This window comes from Achroia grisella, unplaced genomic scaffold (assembly GCF_030625045.1).
Source record: "Achroia grisella isolate CSIRO2021 unplaced genomic scaffold, CSIRO_AGI_Agris_v1 utg906, whole genome shotgun sequence".
Classification (NCBI taxonomy): domain Eukaryota; kingdom Metazoa; phylum Arthropoda; class Insecta; order Lepidoptera; family Pyralidae; genus Achroia; species Achroia grisella.
This window is the reverse complement of record NW_026713064.1, coordinates 2,236,176-2,259,355: the sequence shown is the minus strand read 5'-3', so window position 1 is coordinate 2,259,355 and position 23,180 is coordinate 2,236,176. Positions and strand designations below refer to the sequence as shown.

General features: G+C 32.2%; 1 protein-coding gene across 1 annotated transcript in view; it reads right to left on the bottom strand.

Moving 5' to 3' along the window:
- LOC131853725 (cell adhesion molecule Dscam2-like) overlaps window positions 1–21,982 on the bottom strand; it is a 158,830-nt gene extending 136,848 nt beyond the window's left edge. The window contains 2 exon segments of the mRNA XM_059204743.1: window positions 21,877–21,940; window positions 21,943–21,982. Of these exon segments, the coding sequence (XP_059060726.1) occupies window positions 21,877–21,940; window positions 21,943–21,982 (104 nt within the window).
- Between the last annotated feature and the right edge of the window lie 1,198 nt (window positions 21,983–23,180).

The window sequence follows — 23,180 nt, the reverse complement described above, 5'->3', positions numbered from 1 at the left end:
TACCAAGGCTAATTCAAACAAATATGAGAATTAATATAAATATTTTTAGTACGATAAATAGAACCCCATAACCTTCGAAAGATAAGGTAGTTTGCTGCTAAATCATAGAACTCGTCAAGGCTTCAATCATGTCAATTAAATTATGAGAACGAAATTTCGGAACTGTCGTAAATACGAGTAAATAAGGAGTAGTCTTATGTAATAACTTTATAAAATATATTTGTCGATGGTAGATATGTATGTTCATTAATTACTGCAAATGTTTTCCTACTTTGCGCGTAAAATTTAGTTCTACAAGTTTGGACACTTGGAGTTGACAACTCGTTACTTAGTTACATGACATGACGATGGAAGTTTCGTGTAGTTTTGTAAATGTTTATAGCATAGTTATAATGTAGTAATGTAGGTATGTACATGCATTCTGGAAGTTAACATTTCAAAGAAAATTTTACGAAAAGATTTGACGTTTTTGGTTCATAAATGAAATAATTTCTTAGAGAAGTAATCTTCACACTACAGTATACATTGTCTAAGAAATCTACACTAATAATATATTATTAGTGCGAAATTGTGTATGTATCTATCTGCTTTAAATTATTAAATGTAATTAAAGAAATTTTACATGAAGATAGATTGTAACACTTATTTCACTCACTTTCATATATTTTTTTATAATAAAGATATCTTCATGTAAAATTCCACTTCCACATGATGTAGGTTGATGAAAGTTGTTGACACAGAAGTTATTTTATTTCAAATAATTACTGAAGAAAGTTAATATGTAACACGATATTATTAATAACTCCCAAACTGATTACCATTACGGTCTTTGCTGTACTAAAGAACTGCTACAATATTTGCATTGTAATTGCGCCATTTTAGAGTTACACCACTATAGATATACTCTTAATAAACCAAGGCGAGAGAAGGCTCTTTAATATACGATGTAATATACGTCGCGGAACCCCATAAAAGTTAATACAAATACATGCCCACGTCGATATTTGTACTTATAATGGATGGGCGATTTGGTGCCCTAATGCGATCGGGTTCCGTCGGGTCCGAGCGTCGATTGCCTCATTAATATCCGGCCATATGTGTATACACTGAGGCTATATTGGCGCCAGTAACGCCCCCCGATCATTCCTGTTGTATGTGGACCGAGCCGACCCCTTTTCACGGCATTTGAAAATAAATTAATTGCAAGGGTTAATAGCTTGGATGACGTGGAGTTGATGTTTGGTTGAAAAGATCCAAATTATAAATATAGGTATACTTAATACAATACTTAGTAAATTATCATATAAACGATGTGAACGTGTTGGAATTAATTACTCTTTTACCTTGTTATCCTTCAACTAGATTTAATATAGGAGAGGTAATGTACTCTATAATTATTTAATTTTTATTTAATGTGAGAGTGTTTTAGCGTACATTTGTTCCTCCTGTACTTTCTTTATTTGTTCATAGTATAAGTCTTTACACATATATTTTATAAGTATATACATACTTTTATGTATGTATATAAATAACATTGACTCTGTTTCTCCGTATGATAAATAGAAATTATGTACGTATTTACAAAAATATATATCAGTTGTCTCGTTCCACTGTTACTACGTATGCACTGCTTAGCTTGACATTAAAGATGACACTTTGTGAATTATCGTGAAATATTATTACTATTTAGAAATATTATATATAATAAATAAAAATAGGTACTTAAACTAATAACTTTAGCTAATACCTGAGCTTAAATGTCTACTTATTTTTTCTGTGCAAATAGAAAATGGAATAAAACATACTCAATTTAAATATCATAGTATCAAAATTAAAACCATTATATAATATACGTCCCTATGTTACTGAATATAATATTTTTATTTATATTATTTGTAATATATATATATATTTAATAATACAATGTACATATATTATATTGGGTCTTAAAATATATATGTATATTACAATGTGTATCTGAAGTGCTGGCAGCGTAGTTCCATAGTTTATACCCATACTTTATAATTGAAATGTATTTGTTGTATTCATAATTCCAGGAATAAAACAATTCATACAATTAATTTTAATAAATACCTAACACATTAACACAATGATATAAAAATATTCATATGTGTATAATGTATGCTATTATCAACTGATATTTAAAACCTGCTATTCCAATACCAAGATTGTTGAACTAATGAACTGTAAATAAATGTACTTTACAGAAACTATTTAATAGCACTCTATTTGTGTAGGCATCGAAGGGTTTTGATTTGAATCTAATTTTAATAGTCCTAAAGACAGTTCAAATATTCGACTCAAAAGCTTTTAGAACTTCAATATAGATGTAGAAAGTTTAACTTATATACTAGTAATACAATATATTGTGTAACATATATTAATAGTATAATGTTTAGAAAATTTATTATATAATTGTAAATAACATATTTAGGGTTTGTAAGCCAATACCAACATTAAAAACAAAACCTAGGTTATATACATTACATTAACGTTAGTTTATTATTTATATTTAAACATTAACGAGTTGTTTTAAAATTAATTGGATATATAATTTAAAAATAACACGAGAAAAAATGTGGAGCAGGTGAAACTTGTTATAAATTACGAAATAAAAAATATAAACATTATCATTACATTGTAGAATAAAAGTTACGATTTTAGATCATGTATCATCTATACATACATGTATCTGGAAAGGAAATAATAGAACTTAATGTACAAACTCACGTAACTGAAAATTACAATGCCACGTTCACTACTGTTTGATTCGAGATATCTGCGGAAGATGGCGGAAGCAAACCTCTGGAGATACTGATGTCCTATTACTATCAGATATCTATAGAAGATTTTTATAAAAGCAAGCTGTTATATTATTCCAGATTCTACACCAAGATTGTGCCACATTGATTTAAAATTTCGCATTGTAAAGATTGTGGGAAAGGGATTCTCAGATACGTGCGTCTTTGTGGGGTTTGACCCTCCAGGTCTCAATAAAAGCTAAAGGAAAATGGGATTTTCTTAACTGGAACTTTTGACGTTAGGTAGGTTCATATATAGAGATAATCGTTTGTAGGTACGTGTTGACTTAAAGGTAATTTTATGACGTTATTATATGAGTATATGGAAAAAAATATGATTTTCTTCCAGAGTCTATAGCATAAATATGAATCAATTCTCTCCTTTAGTAGTAATTACTTCTCTGTGGTATGAATAATAATAAATATAATTGCAGACATATTTTACGTTGGCCATAAACACAACGCCATCTAGTGCCATACTAATTTTAGCTTGTTTTATTATATATAGATAGAAATAATTATATCTTTTATAGAATACACCCAAACTAATACAAAAATATTCATTACTCATTGAGAGGTTATTAAACTGTAATCATGTAGTGTCTGAATTTTCAAAGAAATTTAACTTTACATTTTAATAGAAATATAATATATATATTTGAATAGACAAGTGATATCTATGAAATGTGGTGGCTGACAGTAGTGAAATGCACGCCATTTCTCAGCGATACGCGCAATGTATTGTGGTACGGTAAACATGGGCCAACCTAAATGGTAGCCCTGTTCTCTTATTAAACAAATTTATCATCTGAACATTGCGGGATTATGTTTTGTTAAGGAAAACCATAATTTTGAAATATATTTAATTAAGAAAACAGTCATTACTTTTTATGTATCCTTTGATAACACTGGCTGTGTGTTGTATAATATATGTACGGTATATATGTACCAAAATGTATATAAAAATATGTACCTACATTCAGAAAATAGGTTTCTATATAGAACGAGCCAGCATGCAGATAATTTAAAATATATTATTTTCATTTGTTTAATCAAAACTCTTTTATTTTTACTACTTGTACATTATTATATATATTTACTATTGACTATTGGTATTCCAATATGTATATGTTAATGTGAAATATTCAATAGATTTATGTTTTACTGTTGCATATTATTAGTACTCTTCTCACGAAGTAAAAAACATACAATTTCCATCCATAATTAACTGTAGAAACAAATTATAGTTTTGCACATAGATTCAATCAGTAAGTAATACAATCAAGTCAGTAAATATTACATTATCAGTTATATACTGATATTATTTCTAATCTCACACAATAAAGAGAGTTGAGATGAAGCGTGAACATGAAGTGATCCTATCATGGTAAATTAACCAAAAATGTATCATTATCGCACGTTTCAAATGTGATTTTGGATATTTTGTATTTTGGCAGCACTCAAATAAAATTAAATCAAATATCTTTATTCATGTAAGTCTATTACAGATTCTTATATAATATCATATGTCTAATCTACCGTCTGTTTGGAGTGCTTTCGAGCTGAATAGCTCTATAATTATTAAAGCAGTAATGGATAACATTTATAGGTATAATAATAGTATAATTATGTATAACTCTGTGGCTATATCAGAAAAGTGCATGAGCGCCTCGTTGCTCACGTCTCGTACCTAACAAGCTACGTGCCGCTGCAACAGCTACTTTTATTACTTACATTTTTCAATGCGCACCGAGACGCCCTAACTCCCAGCTGTATGTACCAGCCGACGTATTAAAATGAGCTTCACTCACTTTAAAGTTGCCGATTTCTTTTTCCATTAATGCATATTATACTTACTTACAAGTAAAAATTTTGGATGTTGTATTGACCCCATCTAAAAAGATTATTATTCAAACTGACGTTACATTACTTAGTAAGTAAAACATTATGTATCACTTACACTTACTGGAGTATGGTTAGTATACTCCACCTAATTCTATCAACTTGACTCATAGGGATTGTTAGTAACAGGGACTAGTAGCTACATTGTTTGCTATGTATATATAAAATGTATATATTATTTCTGACCAATTTACCAAGATGGGTTAAGGTAGGCGGGTACATCATTCCACCATCACGGATATAAAAATTGATTTTAATCCACTTAACAAGCAAGAACATTGAATATTACACTGATCTCATTCCATTTAATAGGCAGGAATATTGCTTATCAAACTGACCCCACCTCACGTTCTAATTCGCAATTCGAAGTTTGGTCCAATAACCGGGATCTCAAGCTGAGCAGTAGAAACCCGGTCTTATTACAAAAAATCTCACTTTGAGTCCCGGTTTACAGCCTGCAAAAAAATTATTTCACGTCCCGCTTGAATAGTTGGTACTATAATTAATGTCATTTTTTTCTTTATGTCTATTTTTTCATTAAAATACCAATAAGAAAGCTGTTTTCCCATTTTGACACTGATTATTATTTTTTTTTTTCCAAAAATTCTCATCTCCTCCTCCTTCTCTCCTCTTAAGGGGAGGAGATGGCAACATACCCCCGGTAGAAGCACAGTCGGCCGGGGTTCAGGGCCCCAGGGAGAGAAACCGGCGTACAATGCGGGCAGAATCTAACGGCACCGCTTTGTGCATCTTTCCCGGGAGTGAGCCGCCCCGGAATCCCAACCGTCTGAGATGTTGTTCCAGACTGGTTGGGATAAGACCGTTCACCGACATAACGATTGGAATGATATCGGTGGACATCACCACATTTCGGTCACCTCGTGAGCCAGGTCGAGATATTTTCCTCAGTTTCGGCTTTCACGAGGTTCTCGTCATGCGGTATGGTAATGTCCACCAAAAACACCCTCGAAAATGCCCGATCCATCACCACTATATCAGGTTTGTTCGCAAGAACGGTCCTGTGTCCGTGATGATGGATCGGTCCCAGTAGAGCTTGACGCTGTCGCTTTCGAGGACCAGCTGGGGCTCGTACTTATAGTACGGCAACCTCTCATTCGCGAGGCCGTACTTCAGAGCTAGTTCTTGATGGAGTATTTTGGCTACCTGGTTGTGTCTGTGAAAGTACTCAGTGTTGGCAAGAGCATTATTATTATTATTATTACGTAATTTATTATAACATATTAGAAATGAGGTTCAAGGCATCTGCTTCAGTGATGCTCCGCTAATATTGGCCGTAACGGGATTTTACATAGCGTATAGCCTTTCTCCATAAATAGGCTATCCAACACAAATATATATAAAAACTAAGAAATCTTAAGTTTTACAATGTTAATATAGATACAAGAATTAAGACAAAACAAAAAATGGTTTTTACACATCACTTTCTTTTTTTCATATAGTATGCAGCTACTTATACATACATACTGAATGTTGTTTCTTTTAACCCCAGCTACGGTACTGCCATGCCAGGAAAATAACATGTCAATGAACTTCCTGCAGACGTCACCTGTCACAACATAAAATGTTAATGTCTTGCATTCAATTTTATCTCGTGTTTTATGTTTCACGAAATAATTTATTTGTTCAAATATTTGAACAGTGTATTAGGTAGTCAACTTGCGGTTCGCACGTTGTTAGGGATATAATACTATAAAGAAAATTTGGCAAATATATTTAATACGTTTTTTTTTTTTTTGATAAGAGAAAAATACATTCATTAGTTTGACAGCGATTTGATAGTAGAAAATTCCATCTTCTTCAAGGATACAAATATCTTTAGTAATAAAATAAGAAAGGCTTGCTAAGAAAAGTATCAAGGAGATTGTCCTAACTATTTATGATCCTATTTGAACAATCAACACCTACATGTAGTAAACCCACTACTGAAAGTAAAGAACGACAGCGATGCCTTGGTGAGAAAAAATGCTCCATATGTTTGGCCTAATGGCCCAATAGCTAGCAAAGTAAATCCTATAAAGTCCATATCTACGCAATCCCCGTGATAATCATCACAACTAACTCATGCTAAAGATAAGATAGCACATATTCTTGTAAAAAACCTACATAATTTGAGATATTATGGCAATAAACTCTTGTTGGTTTGATTTAACTGCACCTATATAAATGCGACCCACGAAAAAGGCCGTTGAGTTAGGCAGATAGTGCCCTGAGCGGTTGACGGCTGTCATCCTACGAGCATTCATTATTGACAATTTGAATGGAAGAGAAAAATGTCAGACCCGTGTTGTAGATAATGTAAATATTTGAACGAGATAAAGAGCTTGCGAGCTGCTCCCCTACACAGATGGAAATGTAGGGGTAGTTAAAAACTTGTCAAAGATAAAATTTGTGTTACTATATCTGCATACAACTAAAACGTATTATTATTAAAACCATTATTTTTAGAACAGCTTTAAATTATATATTTTTTAAATTTATATATTCAAATAAAAATTCTATATTTTCATAAAAATCTTGACTTATTTCCAAAAATAGCAATATTCATAATATTAATACTAGATTTAATGACAAACTTGCTGTCAAGCAAGCAAGCAAGCAAGCAAACAAGCTTGCCAAGTATCGTTTATAAGAAGTCAATAGGTCTTTTATTGGAATAGGTATAAAAATTTACAATAAGATACCAAAGGATATATTGGAATTACCCTTAAATAAATCCAAACCATCGGTTAAATCATATTTACCGAGCAAAGCCTGTTACTTGAATGACGAGCGCGTATGGCAATTGGTGGTCATGCACGGGATTTTCATTTAATGTTACACATAGACACATTAAAAAAAAAGTAATTCATTTGAGTTTCTTGACAGTTCTTCTTAATTGGATCTATATTCTGACTGGACGGTAGGGAAAACATTCATCATCATCATCATCATCGACAGACGTCCACTCTTCTTAATCTCCACGACGATCGGTATATTCTTCCCGATCTTGACCAGATCGTCGGTCCACCTTGCTGGAGGCCTTCCCAGGGAAAACATTAAAATTATAATATAAAAAATTTGACGTTTAACTTTTGAAGTTAAATTTAAATTAAGGTATATGCATTCACTATGATTTATTTATCTATTCACTCTTTATTACACCAGACGTAATTTATAAAGAACTAAAATTAAGAGCAATAAGGAATAAAAGACGATCTTATCATACCTTTTGGTAGGTACTTTATGAGTGCCTGCTCTATAGCTATATTTTATAAATAAAACGCTTACAAGTCAGTTATCCCCGATTGATTGGAAACCATTATCGAGGTTAAGCTATGTCGATTGTGGTAATATATTAGTTGGAGGAAAAATGCCGCTGTAGACAGAGTTCAACTGAAGGTAAGTTTATAACCGAAACTAAATTTAGGAATTAGTTTCAGTTATGGAAAAATATAAACTGTAAAAAAAATTTTCTTTTATAATAGGTCAAGTGTAGAATCTTTTTTTTCATTAAATAGTATATTTATACAATATATATAAATATAAATAAGATGCTTGACGTTCTATTATAGCAGACCGCAGTGACAGAAGGGATATAAGAACAATAGTCAAAAGAACTCTTCTCTTTTAAACGTCGAAATACATAAAATTTGTCATAATTAATATTTAACCCCTTGTTTAATCCAGTAATATATGTTAGTAACTTATTTATGATAGTTGGTACCAAAAGGGAACTGTAGTTTAATTTTATTAAATTCTTCATTAAATTTAAATAACCAGAGTAACGGTTCTTAACGGTCTCACGTCGTTATTTCGCCTAAGTTTGTAATATCTAATGGTTGAAACACATAATGGATGATTTACCAAAAGTTGGTGACAAAGGGCGATTACAGCCTCTGGGGTCATCGCAGCCGTGCCTTAATCTATACTGTCACAGATTTAGTTCTCTTAACAGAAACTGGAATATATTAATAAGTTTGAAGTAAATAAATTTTGGGAAGTATATATACTTCCCAAAATTCCAGAAGAGGCAGTAAGAGCTGTATTATCAACTGCCGATGTCGTTATGACTCTGACACTTGCCTACATATGCATTGCTCTTGAATTCCATTTGTGACCCCGGTCACAAACAATTCAAAAACTATAGGGGTTATCGAATTTATTTATCAATATCTCCATCGCTGAAGAGTCTGAGATATATAGAGTCTGAATATGTATATTACTATCTTAACTCTGTCAATAAGCCTAAACTAAACGATTTTAACAAGATTTTTTATAAAACAATATTTTTATTATTTTTAGTAATTACGCCGTGTGTATTAGGACGTATGACAAAAGAAATATATAACATCGTCTGTATTTGATAAACACACTTTGACTGTGTAAATCCTGGATTTATGTGTGAAACGATTACACATTAATTTTATTCATTTACTGCGTTGCTTTACTTGTTATAATAAAATCTTCACATGATATATAGCATTTGGACCGTTAACCCATAAGTTATTTATAAATTTATAGATATATGCTGTCATTATCAAAGAAGAGATGAGAGTGTATATTTCTTATGCCGTATTGTGAGCCATAACATAAAACACCTAATTAACAATCATAAATGTGCATAGTACGCGTGCGCGAACGCCAGTCGGTTGCTTTTTACACAGCAACGTATTACCCCCGTAATACCGTAATTCAGTACGTCAGGTGCAGATGCCGCCTACAACTCCGGACGATTAACCCATTTGAGGGCTAGAGCACCCGACCCACCAACTAAACAAGACCCCAGATATTTCTTGAGGAGGCTCTCATCCATCGAATTTAATAAGAATATAGAACGGAACGTAGGGTCGTGCTAAATTGGCAGAATTTTACTCCCAAATGGAATGTTTGTGCCAATACTTGAAGATTATTGATATTACACTCAAATAGGTATTCGAATATCGGAACGGTTGGGTGTTTACGCTGTGACAGATGTAATAAATGGACACTCTAAAAATATGACTAAATAATGTAAGAATGTATATATAATAAATCATAAAAGTAATTACTAAGTTACTGTAAGTTAATATAACTTTGTTTTATTTGTAATGACAGGTATTTGGAATCTAATCCTTGAAAACATTACATAAATTATTAGTCGGCTGTATATAATATATAGGCGATTAAAAGTTAGCCTATGTACGTCCTTGTGATATAATTTAGCTTCACATCGATTTCATAAGATCAGTTAAACAGTTCAGTAGCGAAAAGGTAGATAGTTAACGTTATAAGGAGTAACTTAGGCTGAAAACAGCCTGTAACTTAGGCTATTTTCAGCCTAAGCCTTCCTTATATTTTTAGAAGTATAATTTATATTATAAAAAGTTCAAATTCACGCCTATGAAGTCGAGGGTAATTTAATAATATGAAACAACTTCTCAGATTACAGTTTTAAATACATTTTTATATTTTGCAGTTCTAGCAGTATTTCCTAAGCAACTATGTCTCGAATTCTCATTGGACTTGTACCTACAAGCTCTAGCATATATGATAGAAAAATTGCGACAATACATACAAAGGCAATCCATCACCAACCCGGATGTAAATATGTCGTACTTCCACTACATTTATTGCGGCTATTAATATATGTATTATATCATCTACGAATTCGAACCTAATGGAAAAAGTTTTATCCCAACTGTCGCACATCTTACGTATATGCCACCACTAACTGTAAATGTTACAATAAACTTTTGCTCCCTTACAATGTATGTTTGCGACAACTATTATCTATTTCTAAAATCTACGGAATATCTACAAAACTAATTCACTTATTAATCTTTATATATAAAAATTACGTGTCATGTTGTTTGTCCTCGATAGACTCCTAAACTACTGAACCGATTGCAAATTTGATTTGCACATTGTGTGCAATATGATCCAATTTGAAAAATAGGATAGCTGATATCTAGAATTTATAGTCGCAATATTATTTTATTCAAGAACCTAACCAGAGCAACGCATTGGCAGTTCTGCTGGTAGAGAATATAATAGTAGTTAAAGTTGGATATGTCAAAATGTTGCGTTCACCACCACGTTGACAGTTGCCATGCAGGAGTTAGACTGACGTCTAAATTAAGATCATATCAATTGTGTGTTGTCTGATGTCTCTGAAATCGGCCAATATGTATAAGGCAGGGGCTTATGGTAGTCAGTTCTCTATGTCTCTATCCGTAAGAGATCTGGCGTGAATATAGTTTTTTTTAAACATGTCACTCTTTAGCATTTCCGTTAGCGCATATTTGTCGTATACGCTCCCATTTTCGAGACTCTTTTGGTTTTTTATTTATATATTTGTGGAAATGGTTAACCGTGGGCTATATTTTATTTTCATGTAAAATAGAGATTTCCATGCTAATTAGACCCGTGTAAAGCCGGGGCAAGTTGATAGTATACATATAAAATATAGTAACCACATCAATAATGAAAGGATGAAGTTTTGTATCCCTTAGTTGCAGGAGTTATAATCCACATCGAACACGCGTGACCCTCGTCAGGACCGGCACATCCGTGACAAGTTGGTCTTAGTCTTGGGTTAGGTAAGTTTTACTGGTACTATAAGTTCACCTGAGTACTGACATTTCTGAACGTATGTACATAATAGTCTAAAACATTCAAGGATAAGCCACGGTATTTACAAAGGTCTGTTTTTTTCTGCCACTTTTAAAATTTCTTACACGTATCAATATAAAATTAAAGGGAACATAGGAGTCGGTAGCAATCGACTTTAAACTGAATTAGAAATTTAAGAAAATTGATAGAATTTGTATTAGTAAATGGAATAAATTATGCATGTTTATTACATCTTATTCTATAAACATATACAAATCTCGATTTTTATAATTTTTCTCTCTTTTGGTGCTACATTAATATTTTTAAGATTTCCAAAAGTTATAATAAAATCATTGTCCATCAGTCAGTCTGTCTGATTTTATTATATTCCATTGCATTCTAAACCAAAGAAATCCTAATAATTAGCCAACATATATAATTATTATAAAAGTATAAACTAAATAAAAACCAAGTCACATAAATTATTCGGAACTCTAATATATGAGAGCGTTCTGTACTTTGCTTATATTTTAACGAAATAATTTTTCTTCTGCCTAGTCTGAAGGAATCTAATTTCATACAAATTCAAAATATAACTCATAATTTCCATTAGAGCCGCCATACTTAGGCGTTTTGCAAATATCCTCTCATTTTAGTATGAAAATTATTGCCTGTAGGTATTCAGTTTATTACAAATTAATTGAATGAGTTATTTCAGGTCTGAACATCTGAGCACCTGATGTTAGTCATACAAATTGGCATTGAATTAATTTGCTAATTACTTAGCGAATAAGGTTTGTGAATTAAATACGTGATTTATATACAAGCTCTTATTAAAGTCTGTATAATCAAAAATAGAGGCAAACAGTAATTAAAAATACTAATTAAATTAGTATTTAAGACTATGTATACATTATTTTGTTAAAATGATTTAGTAGCTAAATTTAGCTTCTTTAAAAATCCTACTAACATTATTAATTTCAAAGTTAATGGAGATGGATGGAGTGGTGTTTGATTGAATATTGTTACTATTTCACACGATTACTACTAAACTGATTTGAATTATGTTTAGTACATGGTAAGCCTAGGTTAACACATAAGATACCTACTTTTACAGACTTTGACATACTTTTTATTTCTTCATACAAAGCCAAGTGTTTTAAGGTTGGCAACTCTCATAAGGGTCATTTGATGGTAAATGTTTACCATAATCGCTTAAATACGAGTTACGTATACTGACCCTTAGGAGACCTAAATATAACTTTCTAGAAAAACCCAAACCTTGGTCTAGAGCTTACTAATTTACATTACATTAACTGCATAATACGTAGTAAGTATATAAATAACACCAGAGTTATGGTATACCATCCATCTTATTGATCCAGTCTAGCAGAGCGACGATTACGATACGAGTATATTCTTACTTCATGTGGATGAGCGTAATTACGCATAGATATTATGATAATTAATCATAATGTCAACGATATAGGATTATATATGACGTATCCTACTAAATAAATAAGTAGGTAGGTATATGTATCGTATAATAATATTATAAACGATTTATAAACCAATGCATGTATTATACATTGGTTTATAAATAGTTTATATTTATAAACCAATACAGATACAGTAATAGTACAGAGCCCACGACTTCATACCCATATAATTTTATTGTTTATAAACCAATTTAAATAAATAAAAACTAGATCTCACTCATTGCTTACTTTAAAAATCGGTGGCTGGGAGAAATAAGTAAGATAGTTAACTATATGGAGAGTACAAAACAAATGCAAAAATTTTCCTAGATAAGTATAAATAAAATTTTATTTTAACATACCCAAAGGTACATTTACACGCATTACATTTAAGTAATATCTTTGTTAAAAATCGTTTTTTCAAAAACGGTCGAAAATATACATGTCACGTTTAGCATATATTTTTTCAGTAGGGTCTGCTCCAGTACATTTTAATATAATATTACGCACTGAGCCTTTTACAGTGCAAAATTAAATTTCTAAGTGTCTTTTTCTTAACTCTGGGGATCATTAATCATAAAAGTTGCACAATAGCCACACAATGGTATTTACGCTATTTTTCCGACGTGCCAACGATTTATTTCGCTGCTTTCCTTTGAGTCGAAACAAAGGCGTATATGGCCCCTTCACATGTAAAGCAACAAATCAAATATCTTAATATTGTGTATTCAAAAGGTTATATTATATAATTATGTAATCCCTTAAATGCCAATTTTAGAATACGTCCCTTATGTTTCGTTTAAATTGTACTTACGAATCCGTAAACATCGCGAATAATAAGTACTAAATATGTTCCTAGTTCTAATTTTTTCATATTTTCTCAAATTATAAAAAAAAGGTGTTATTCTATTTTCAATCAAAATGTTTACTATTAACATTAAAAGCGAGTTAATAATAGGTCCTACTACCTACGTCGAATATCCCGTGAGGTTTCACACATCACATAAACCGATGTAGTTCCTCACCAATTGCGTAATGTGCGGACAAGCTTATAAAATAATTTAACTTTACTAATTCAGTAGAACGCGTTACATTCAAGTGCTGCCGTTTTGGAAGCATTGTGGAATGTTAAGCAAACAAAATTAAATTTAACTACAATATCGTGGTGATGAAATTTGAGTGCTTTTAATTTGGGAGCGAGAATTAACGAATAATAGATGAACTCTTTGAGCCCGGTTTTTAGTTTTAACGAATTAATCGAATAAATTGATTGTTTTTTAACACTGAAGCTTTTTACTTCCCACTGGTAATTATTAAAATAGATAATCTAAAAAGATACCTACATGCGAAAAATTTTCATAGATACCTTTCAGACTTTTGTTTAAAATGAAATAAAAACCTAAAAAAAATCATAAGTTGAAATGAAAATTAACTGCTATGAACTCGTACCCGCAGGGAACTATGTATATAAATAGAAATAGTCACATCATCCAGTTAATAAGTTAAAAGTTCATGTAGGTAACAAAGTTACGGAGCAGGTGCGAAGGAAAATTAAACGACCACCCTAAAGGTTCAGTAAAAAATAAAAGTGATAGAGGAAACAAGGGTCGGGTAAGGATGTTATGTTCAACGATGCTTCATCTGCAGAATTTCGTGTTCAAGTAATGCTGTAGATATCGAGTACGGGTAATATTATTACAGCAACATGAAATTATTGGACTTACTATCCAAGTAAGATAGTAATAGTCGAATCCGATGTGAAAATGTACATATGTATACTGTATGTAATTGTAAAAAAGGAAGGAGACAAGGACGAGTATGTAACGCGAAAACAAAAAAGACACCGGTGGTGTAATCACAAATATTGTACTGACTGATATCACACATATAACATAGTTATTGTAAAAAAACATAAACAATAAAATAGATAGATTACGAGATCAAACTATGTTTAAAGTAGTCTGCGTTGGAACATTAGTCCTATCTTTCAACAGCCCAGCAGTTCCGTCGTGAGTTGGTTTTAAAGGCAGTGAAATTTTCGCATGTATACGGGGTATAGAAATTTGTATAACAGCAGACTTGTCAGAAATGGTATGCTTTGGGCGCCGGTGTTACCCATAATGCTGTTCATGTAAAAAGGAATAGTTTCCAATTTGCCAATTTTCAATTCGAGATTCGCTCGTTTGGCATTCCAGTTACAAAAAATAATAATTAAAAGATATCTAAGCATATATAATATTTATCTTAGATCCAAGCACATTACGAGATAACATTATTCTATAGTCCACTGTCCTCACTATACTAAGCAGCCATATGTAGTGTTCCTCAGAAGTAGTACATATATTGTGAACAAAATGCTCTGACCTAATATTGAATTTAGTTTCTATAATTGAACAATTTTTCTTCTTAATACAAATATGCGTGTACACTCAAATGAGAATCGTTTATTACAGTAAATGTTTATAAATTCAGTTCACAAACACGACGTATTGCATTACTCCGAGTTTGTTAATGTTAAAACCAACACAATCTCGCAATTAACGTCTACGTAATGAGCCAAGATAAGGACGAACGCTTCAGGATATTGCTCACAATTCACATTTAATGTATCATCTATTATACGCAAATCCTATGTAAAAGTCAAACAATGCGAAATTAGTACCAATAGGTTGATCTTTATTGCGAAAAACAATAATTTAACTAGAATCGAAAATGTTGCAATGTTTTTTTTTTACACCATGGTGGTGGCGATGTAATGGTTTCCATTAGCCATGGAGAACTGAAATACAAAGGGTGTCACGTGCGCGTTACCAACCCTTAAGAAACCTTAAAATACTTTTTCCCGTAATCTCTAGAGAAAACCTCGGCAGGTAGTTCATACCACAATCTAAGTGTACGTGGGAGAAAACTCCTCTAAAACCGCACTGTCGGAGACGACTTCGGTTTCAGCGTGAGGGGATGAATTTCCTATTGAGAGCGAGCGGTGTGATGGTAAAAAATGACATTTTAAGTCGGTTAGTTCAATTTCATTCTTCAAGATAATAGTAGAATCTTATATTGATGTTCTGTGGACGAAATCTATATCGAAATTAACTACTATAAATAATACTCAATAATTCTAATAATTCCAACCAACCAACTAACACTTTCTACAATACCAACTTCACAATGAGATGGAATTCAATTTAATACACAGTGATTTTTATATCATAACATTCCGCAGTTTTATTTTATGTTACAAAATTAGGCAGTACCCATCCTGTTCCTTAAACGTATTACAGAAAAGAAAATTAAGGCGTAATGTAAGGATGAAGTTAGGGGCATGTTGAAGCTAGTTATGTTATATCGAAACGTGCGCAGAATGGTTCCCAGGCACCCAACCCCGTGATAACGACCTTTTCGCTTATTAACAAGTACTTACTTAAAGTTTCAGTAATTCAACTAGGTCGCAGATCCATAAATTATTATAAGCAAGATTATGTTCGAGTCACGAAGCTATCGCAACAAGTTTATGACACTGTTAAATGTGACTTCTGTAAGTCGATTTAAGAGATACGATAAGCCGATATGTAAGTTTTAGAGTTATGGGTTATCACATAATGTGTTAAACCAAAAACCTACCTATATAGGCCATGGTATTGTGTACATATAAATATGTATGTATATTCTATGTTCAGGTTTCTGATCATTTTTCAGCTATTTTATTTATTTTTTTATAGATATATACTTCGATGTATGTTAACAGACACAGTTGCTATTGTAATGTAATCAAGTTCCAAGTTACAATTAAATAAAAATTATATATATGGTAACTAAAAACTATACACTTAAGCACAGTCTGAATAAAATTACCATATTCGATGTTGATTAATTCAATTAAGAAAGGGTCGTTTTAAAATACCGTTTATAAACCAATATGACTTATTTTATTATAATATATGAGTAATATAGGTACTTAAGACTTGTCATAGTTTTATGACATTAATCTTCACAATATAATTAAAACTTATGTGGGGTACATGTCTATGTATCCTACATACAGGTAGGTACATATATGATTAAGAATTCGTGCATAATATAGAGGTAAAGTACCTATTTTGATTTTGAACATAACCTCCTGTCACGTTTCGCGCCTAAAGTGGCAGCCATCGTGCGACCGCCATCTTGAAACGTGACGCCTGACGACTGACGGGTACTCGACGCTTCCCTATTTAAATTCGCCCTCTTTTATACGCGAGCTATTCTAATTTAACAAACAGGATCTAATTTATTGGAGGGTCTATTGTTGGCGCATTGTAATGAACGAAACCGTCTGTTTTACCTGGTACTAAAGCCTAGCCAGATAGCTAACTATCCGGTAGGTACATACATATCTACAGGAATTATTTCTTAGATAGGTACTTATTGTGAAATATTTTTTCACCATATTAAATAGAATGCACTATACTAAAACATAATATTTTTTTCACATTAGTTAATTTTCAACATTACTTGTTATTTATTACGTTTATTGATGTAGAGTTACTATCCGTACTATTTTCACTTTAGTTTACGTTCTCGGGTGGAACATTTACAAATGAGTTATATAACTCCTAGGTAATACAAGCATAGTGCATGGAAATTAGACAATTATATTTAGAAGCTGCGATATTTATAGAAATAGTAATCTTATTATTTCTATAAGTATATATATTCTATAAATATATATCCTATAAATACCAATAATAGCCATGTATAAAATAATGGTCTTTATTCTTTCTGCGCTTAGTTATGTCTATTGGAAAAACGAGACACAATGAAATCGTTACTCACATAAACGCTACTCACGGCGTCACATCAGTAAAAAGGGTAAGAAAGTAAAAGGATAATAAATTCTGGCAAGTCAACGGCGCAGAGTTACAAGATCGCGCAGTCAGATTATTTGCGCTGACTCGGCATTATATATGGTCTAATATTATGTTAAATAGATCTTTAAAATAAAAACCAACTTCACGCTCAGGTGTCTTGATCTAGACTATAAAAGTCTAGCAGAAAATATCCCATATATAAATGAAAACTGTATAAATCGCGACTTCAATTACTTTTTTTTAGACAAAAGATAGCCTATGCTCGTTCTCGTGATACAAGCTCTGTTCAAATCAAATATTAAAAACTGCTCAGTCATTTAGGCATGATAACAGTCATACATACTGACAGACAGATTTTCGCATGTATATTATAAATAATTAACTTTTTTTTTATTTCTTAAAGAACAAAGTCTATTTTCGCGTTAACGAGTTTGCAACTTGTTATGGCAGTGGGTTGATCATTTCTGTGATTGAATTGATATCCGTTGCAGTAGCAGAGACATTCTGAAGTGAAACTGTGTATCGCTAAGCCTCATCTACGAAAACTAGCAGCTTATTGAAGTAACTATGTACGTAATGTAGGTAATAATTAGAAGCGACGGACTGAAGATAGCACCCAGTGGCGTGCTTTGATAAAAAGCAATGAAGTGCAGTGAGCTGGTGGTAAATGAATAGCCAATCTGGTTTCTTGCTAAAATATATCACATAAATACTTAATTATTGCTAATTTAAACAGACAATTTCGGTAACACCTCTTTAAGAATATCGCTGTTTATATATGTAAACATAATATGCATTCATGCATCCAAAGAAAACGTAACGCAAACAAATTATACTATCTCGCTACCGAGATAGTATATATATAATTTGTACTTACTATATAATTCTCTGTAGTCAAATAAAGTTAACCCTTGACTGATGTATTAAGCTAATCATTATCTCACACAAAAGCCACGATTTGTACAAATTTCTCTCAATAAATTCTACAAATAAAATCAGCGCTCCCGTTTACCTACAGATTGCTTCTAAGGTTGATTACAGAAATTAGTTCACCACATCATAGTCATCGAATAGTTCTCATGAAGGGTAGAAAGGATAATTGGCCGGCATTAAGCTGGCGTTCGCGCCTGTTACAGACATTGACTTACGAGCCGAGCCCAATTGCGCCGGTTTAAGTGGTGACCTCCCGAAATCCGTAAGTTCACAATTTTTTTACTTATATCAACAACATAATGATTTTACAGTTTAACAGAAGTATTTACAGTAATGTAATTATAGATCAATTTTAATGTTATAAAGGTGAAAGTTAGTGTATGTTTTTCTTTAATTCTAATATGGAGAAATGGATATGAACATATTACTATTTATACCAGTCAAATCACCGTATTGTGATCAGGAGAAATAGAAAGCACCCACATACCTAACAGTAGGTAACCATATCTTTTTAAATAAATGGAGAAACCGAAACTGATCAATGCGTCAAGACGCATTTTTCTCTGATCTGTACTGTACTGTTCTCAAATATAAAATTTTGCTTGAGTTTCTTATATATAAAAGTGACCAAGTAATATACATAATTTTTCCAAATTATACTTCGAGTATGTGTTAGGTATAACGTTACCGTGTTAAATACACTATATTGTATAGAAACCTATATATATATATATATATATTATATTTTTATAGTCTTATATGAAATAATAATAATAATCTCGGGACAATTCACACAGCGCTATCTAGGCCCAAGTTAAGCCCAAGTTAAGTTAGCTAAAGCTTGTGTTATGGGTACTAGATAAGTGATACAAATACATACAGAGATATAGATATTTATTTATTTGTAAATACATACATATTATATATGGAAATCACCCAGACCGGTACAAACAACTCATGAATACAAATGTTTGTTCCATGCAAAGAATAGAACTCGCGACCATCGGAAGTAAGGCGGTGTGCTAAACCGCTAGACAGTCAAAATAATATCTACTACTTTTAAAATAATACTTTTTACTCACCACTATATTTGACTGGAACCTGAGATCAAATATTTTTATAAATTGTGAAAATCCAGACGCTCCCGTTTTATTGCCCGTAATTTTTTCAGATACCGCCTGGTGTAACTTCTGTTTATCTTACATTATTTCACCTTATTCGCTTCAAGTTTTCCTTCTAATATTATTAGCAAGCGCTCCTCCCTTCTTTTGTGCGAATCAGGTTTATTAAATTCGGAAATATAGTGCTTGAATATATTTAGAACGGTAAGAATAAAAATCCAAATTTGGTTATTGCAATCGAATTATGCGATCATCTTTATTAGGTCACGGGATCAATTCTGGCGCGGTACAAACATTTGTATTCTATAGTATATTGCTTGTACAAAAAAAGTATTTCTATCAATAGTTTAGAACTCACATTACTGCTTACTTTGGGACTAGACTTAGTTTGGCGTTCTGTAAATTGTCTAAGTTATTATTATTACATATTTAAGTACTATGTACATATACACGTGCGTCTATAAACCCAAGGATACCAAGTACCATACATAATAAATATCAAGGGCATAAACATAATGATTTGTGTATTAAGTTTGAATGGCCGGGTCGCGATCCCCTTTTTGTAGAGACCACAAAATTGAATAATGTTCGTATTCGCACACACTGAACTTCACCGTTGAAATGAAAACATCAAGCCGATATTCGAATATATATCAAAATATTTTGTACCTACACAATATGGTGGATGTTTATGAATATTTATGAAATCGCTTATTAAGGCTTTTATATCATCTGTTCTAATTAGAATTTCAAATATTATTCATATTTTAGAAGTATTTTAATTATTTCATGTTCTTTAAAACTTTAAAGAAAATTTTTACAAACTTATTTTAATGGATGCTTGCAGTACGAGCAAACTTACGCAAACTTTTAAGATTGTAGTCTTTAAGATTGGGTGCAATTTTGTAATAAGTGGTTTTAATATGATATAATAAGGCTATAGCCATTTTCTGTTCCTATAAGTTTTTGTTTACATAGCTTAACGAAGATTAATATAAAAATGTTAGAATGTGGTATGTTATTTATTCAGTGTTTTACGCAGATAAGATAACAGTATTTTACGCAAATATGGAATATTCAAAGGCCAAATCCTAAATTAAATATTTCGCCTACATCTCTTATTGCCTGATAACTTACTCACCCACAGAATAACAGATCTTTTGCGATATTAATAGGTGGCTACAGGAAAAGTGTGTTATATATTTTTTTATTTAGCAAAGCAGACTTATCTCTAAAAGATATCTGCCAGTCGACTTAAAACAGCATGACACAGGAAGTGGTATGTATATATTCTTATTACATGCATAAACAATCATATCATTCTTCTAAATAAAAAAAATGTAGTTCCTTGTGTAAGAGAACAACTTGATAAAAACGTCATTTATTTGGTATTGAGTACCTCTATTACTTCCTATTGATGCTCATATATCCTCGTTTCAATTTAAAAGGTGCAGCAATTATTGTAAGTAGCTTATATTAATATCATCAAGTTACATGGGTCACCATTAAGCGAGTGACACCCCTAGTGTTCTAGGCGTCGGCTCTGGTAACCATTACCATTAGGCAAGCAACAGACCATATGCTTCATTGCTTCCACGTTACCTAATTTAAAGAAGCCCATTAAACCCCTTTTTTAGGAACCACGTGCCGTAAACAATCTCCAGAATAATCTCGGGAAAATCTCGATCTAAAATCTAAGTTATTTAAGCATCCGTATAATCAATTTTCGAAGTTTACCAACTCCTAAACTTAATTGTACACAACTATTGGATACATGCAATAGGTTCTACAATATCGAGAGTAAGTTCTAATTTATTGTAAACTGTTAACTGTAGCTATGTTTGTTATTTAACAACAGGAAGCATAAATCCTAATTTCTAGAAGATATTAAATAGTAAATGTAATTTAAGATAAATTTATTTTACTAATTGAAAAAGTAACCTGGACCTTGGTGTTAAATTTGTCAATATACCAAGAGTATTAAAAGTTGATTACTCTGTAAAACCAAACAAATAGTGTAACTTTAACACTTATACGATTAATTTAGACACAAATATTTCAAAGTTTACATTCCTTGATTAATATAAACAACTGATACAATGTCCATACTATTTTGTGATTTAAACATACCTGACTTCTAAAATATTGACTAAAACATAAACAGAAGTGGTAATGAACTCACCGAGAAAAAGCCATTAATAGATACGCAAGTGTCATTCCATACATGCACGGTAACGTCAACGACACATATACAATATTTCACAAACGTAGTAAGTGTGTGAGCACATGTACAGGCGTGACCGACCGATCAGCTGTTCTGTGCGTAATCAGTTCACAGCACGGAATTGAAAGGTTACCCGGACAACCAGAACTGTCCGCGAGATGCGGATCAGTTGATGACCATTGAGGGTTGGAGGGTCGTTGGCGGGAGACCGTGGCGGCATCGCGGGTACACCAAGCGGGCGGACCCGCCGCTCACGCCGGCAGTCGCACACTAATCAGTAATCGTTGCCGGGGAGGCTGCGTCTCTCGCCCGCTTCCTCCCCGCTCCTCGTCACCCCTTCAACCCCTCACGTAGCCATTGAAAGGCGTAGATGCTGAAATAGGCAGAACAGTAACTTTTATTCTGATGTGCGTAATATTTGTTCGTAAATTAGCCATGTCAGAACCCTTCCTGTATTTCGAAGGCCACTTAACATATCTCTTGTTACCAGAGGGCATCGTCTTAACACGTTTATTAATTAAGCACCTAGTAATATTTTAATAATAATAATTCAGCAAGTTTTAATTTATTTAATTTTAATGTACAAATAGTTGAGTACTATCAGATTGCAATATGTAATGAAAAAGGTAAGAAACAGTAAACTTCTGATCCTGATAACCCATTTTAATGATGAAAAAAGACAAATAACTAGCTGTAAAAATAATTTTAGATCCCGTGAGTTCAGAAATCCATGACCGTACATCGCCATCATAATCATGGGATTTGTTAACGATTACACAACTGAAAGTAATTATGTAACAAAATATTTACTGCCTACATTGCATAACATTCAAAATAGTATTAACAAATAAACCAAAAAAAAAACACTATGGCCTCACAGATGCTTTTATAAATGTGTATATTCAGTGTCTCTTCTGCATAGAATCGGTGAAAAACCTTTAATCTATACCGCGTACTACGAGAATCTGAATTTTCAGGGGTGACACACTCCTATTAAATATTCATTCGTAGATTGTAAATTAGTGAATTCTCTGAGATAACAATGTATTTCGGGAGACGATAAGACTTGAACTGCACAAATTAACGCTCCGTGGGAAAATCGGTTTTTAGATCATCTGTGGTATTAAGGTAATTGATTCTAATAGAATTAGTGACTACAGTTATTCTATAATATATATATAATATAGTATTATAACATTAATTAAAATAATCAAGTCAGACACCTTAATTAAATTCTTACAAACTTACTGCTTTTCATTGAT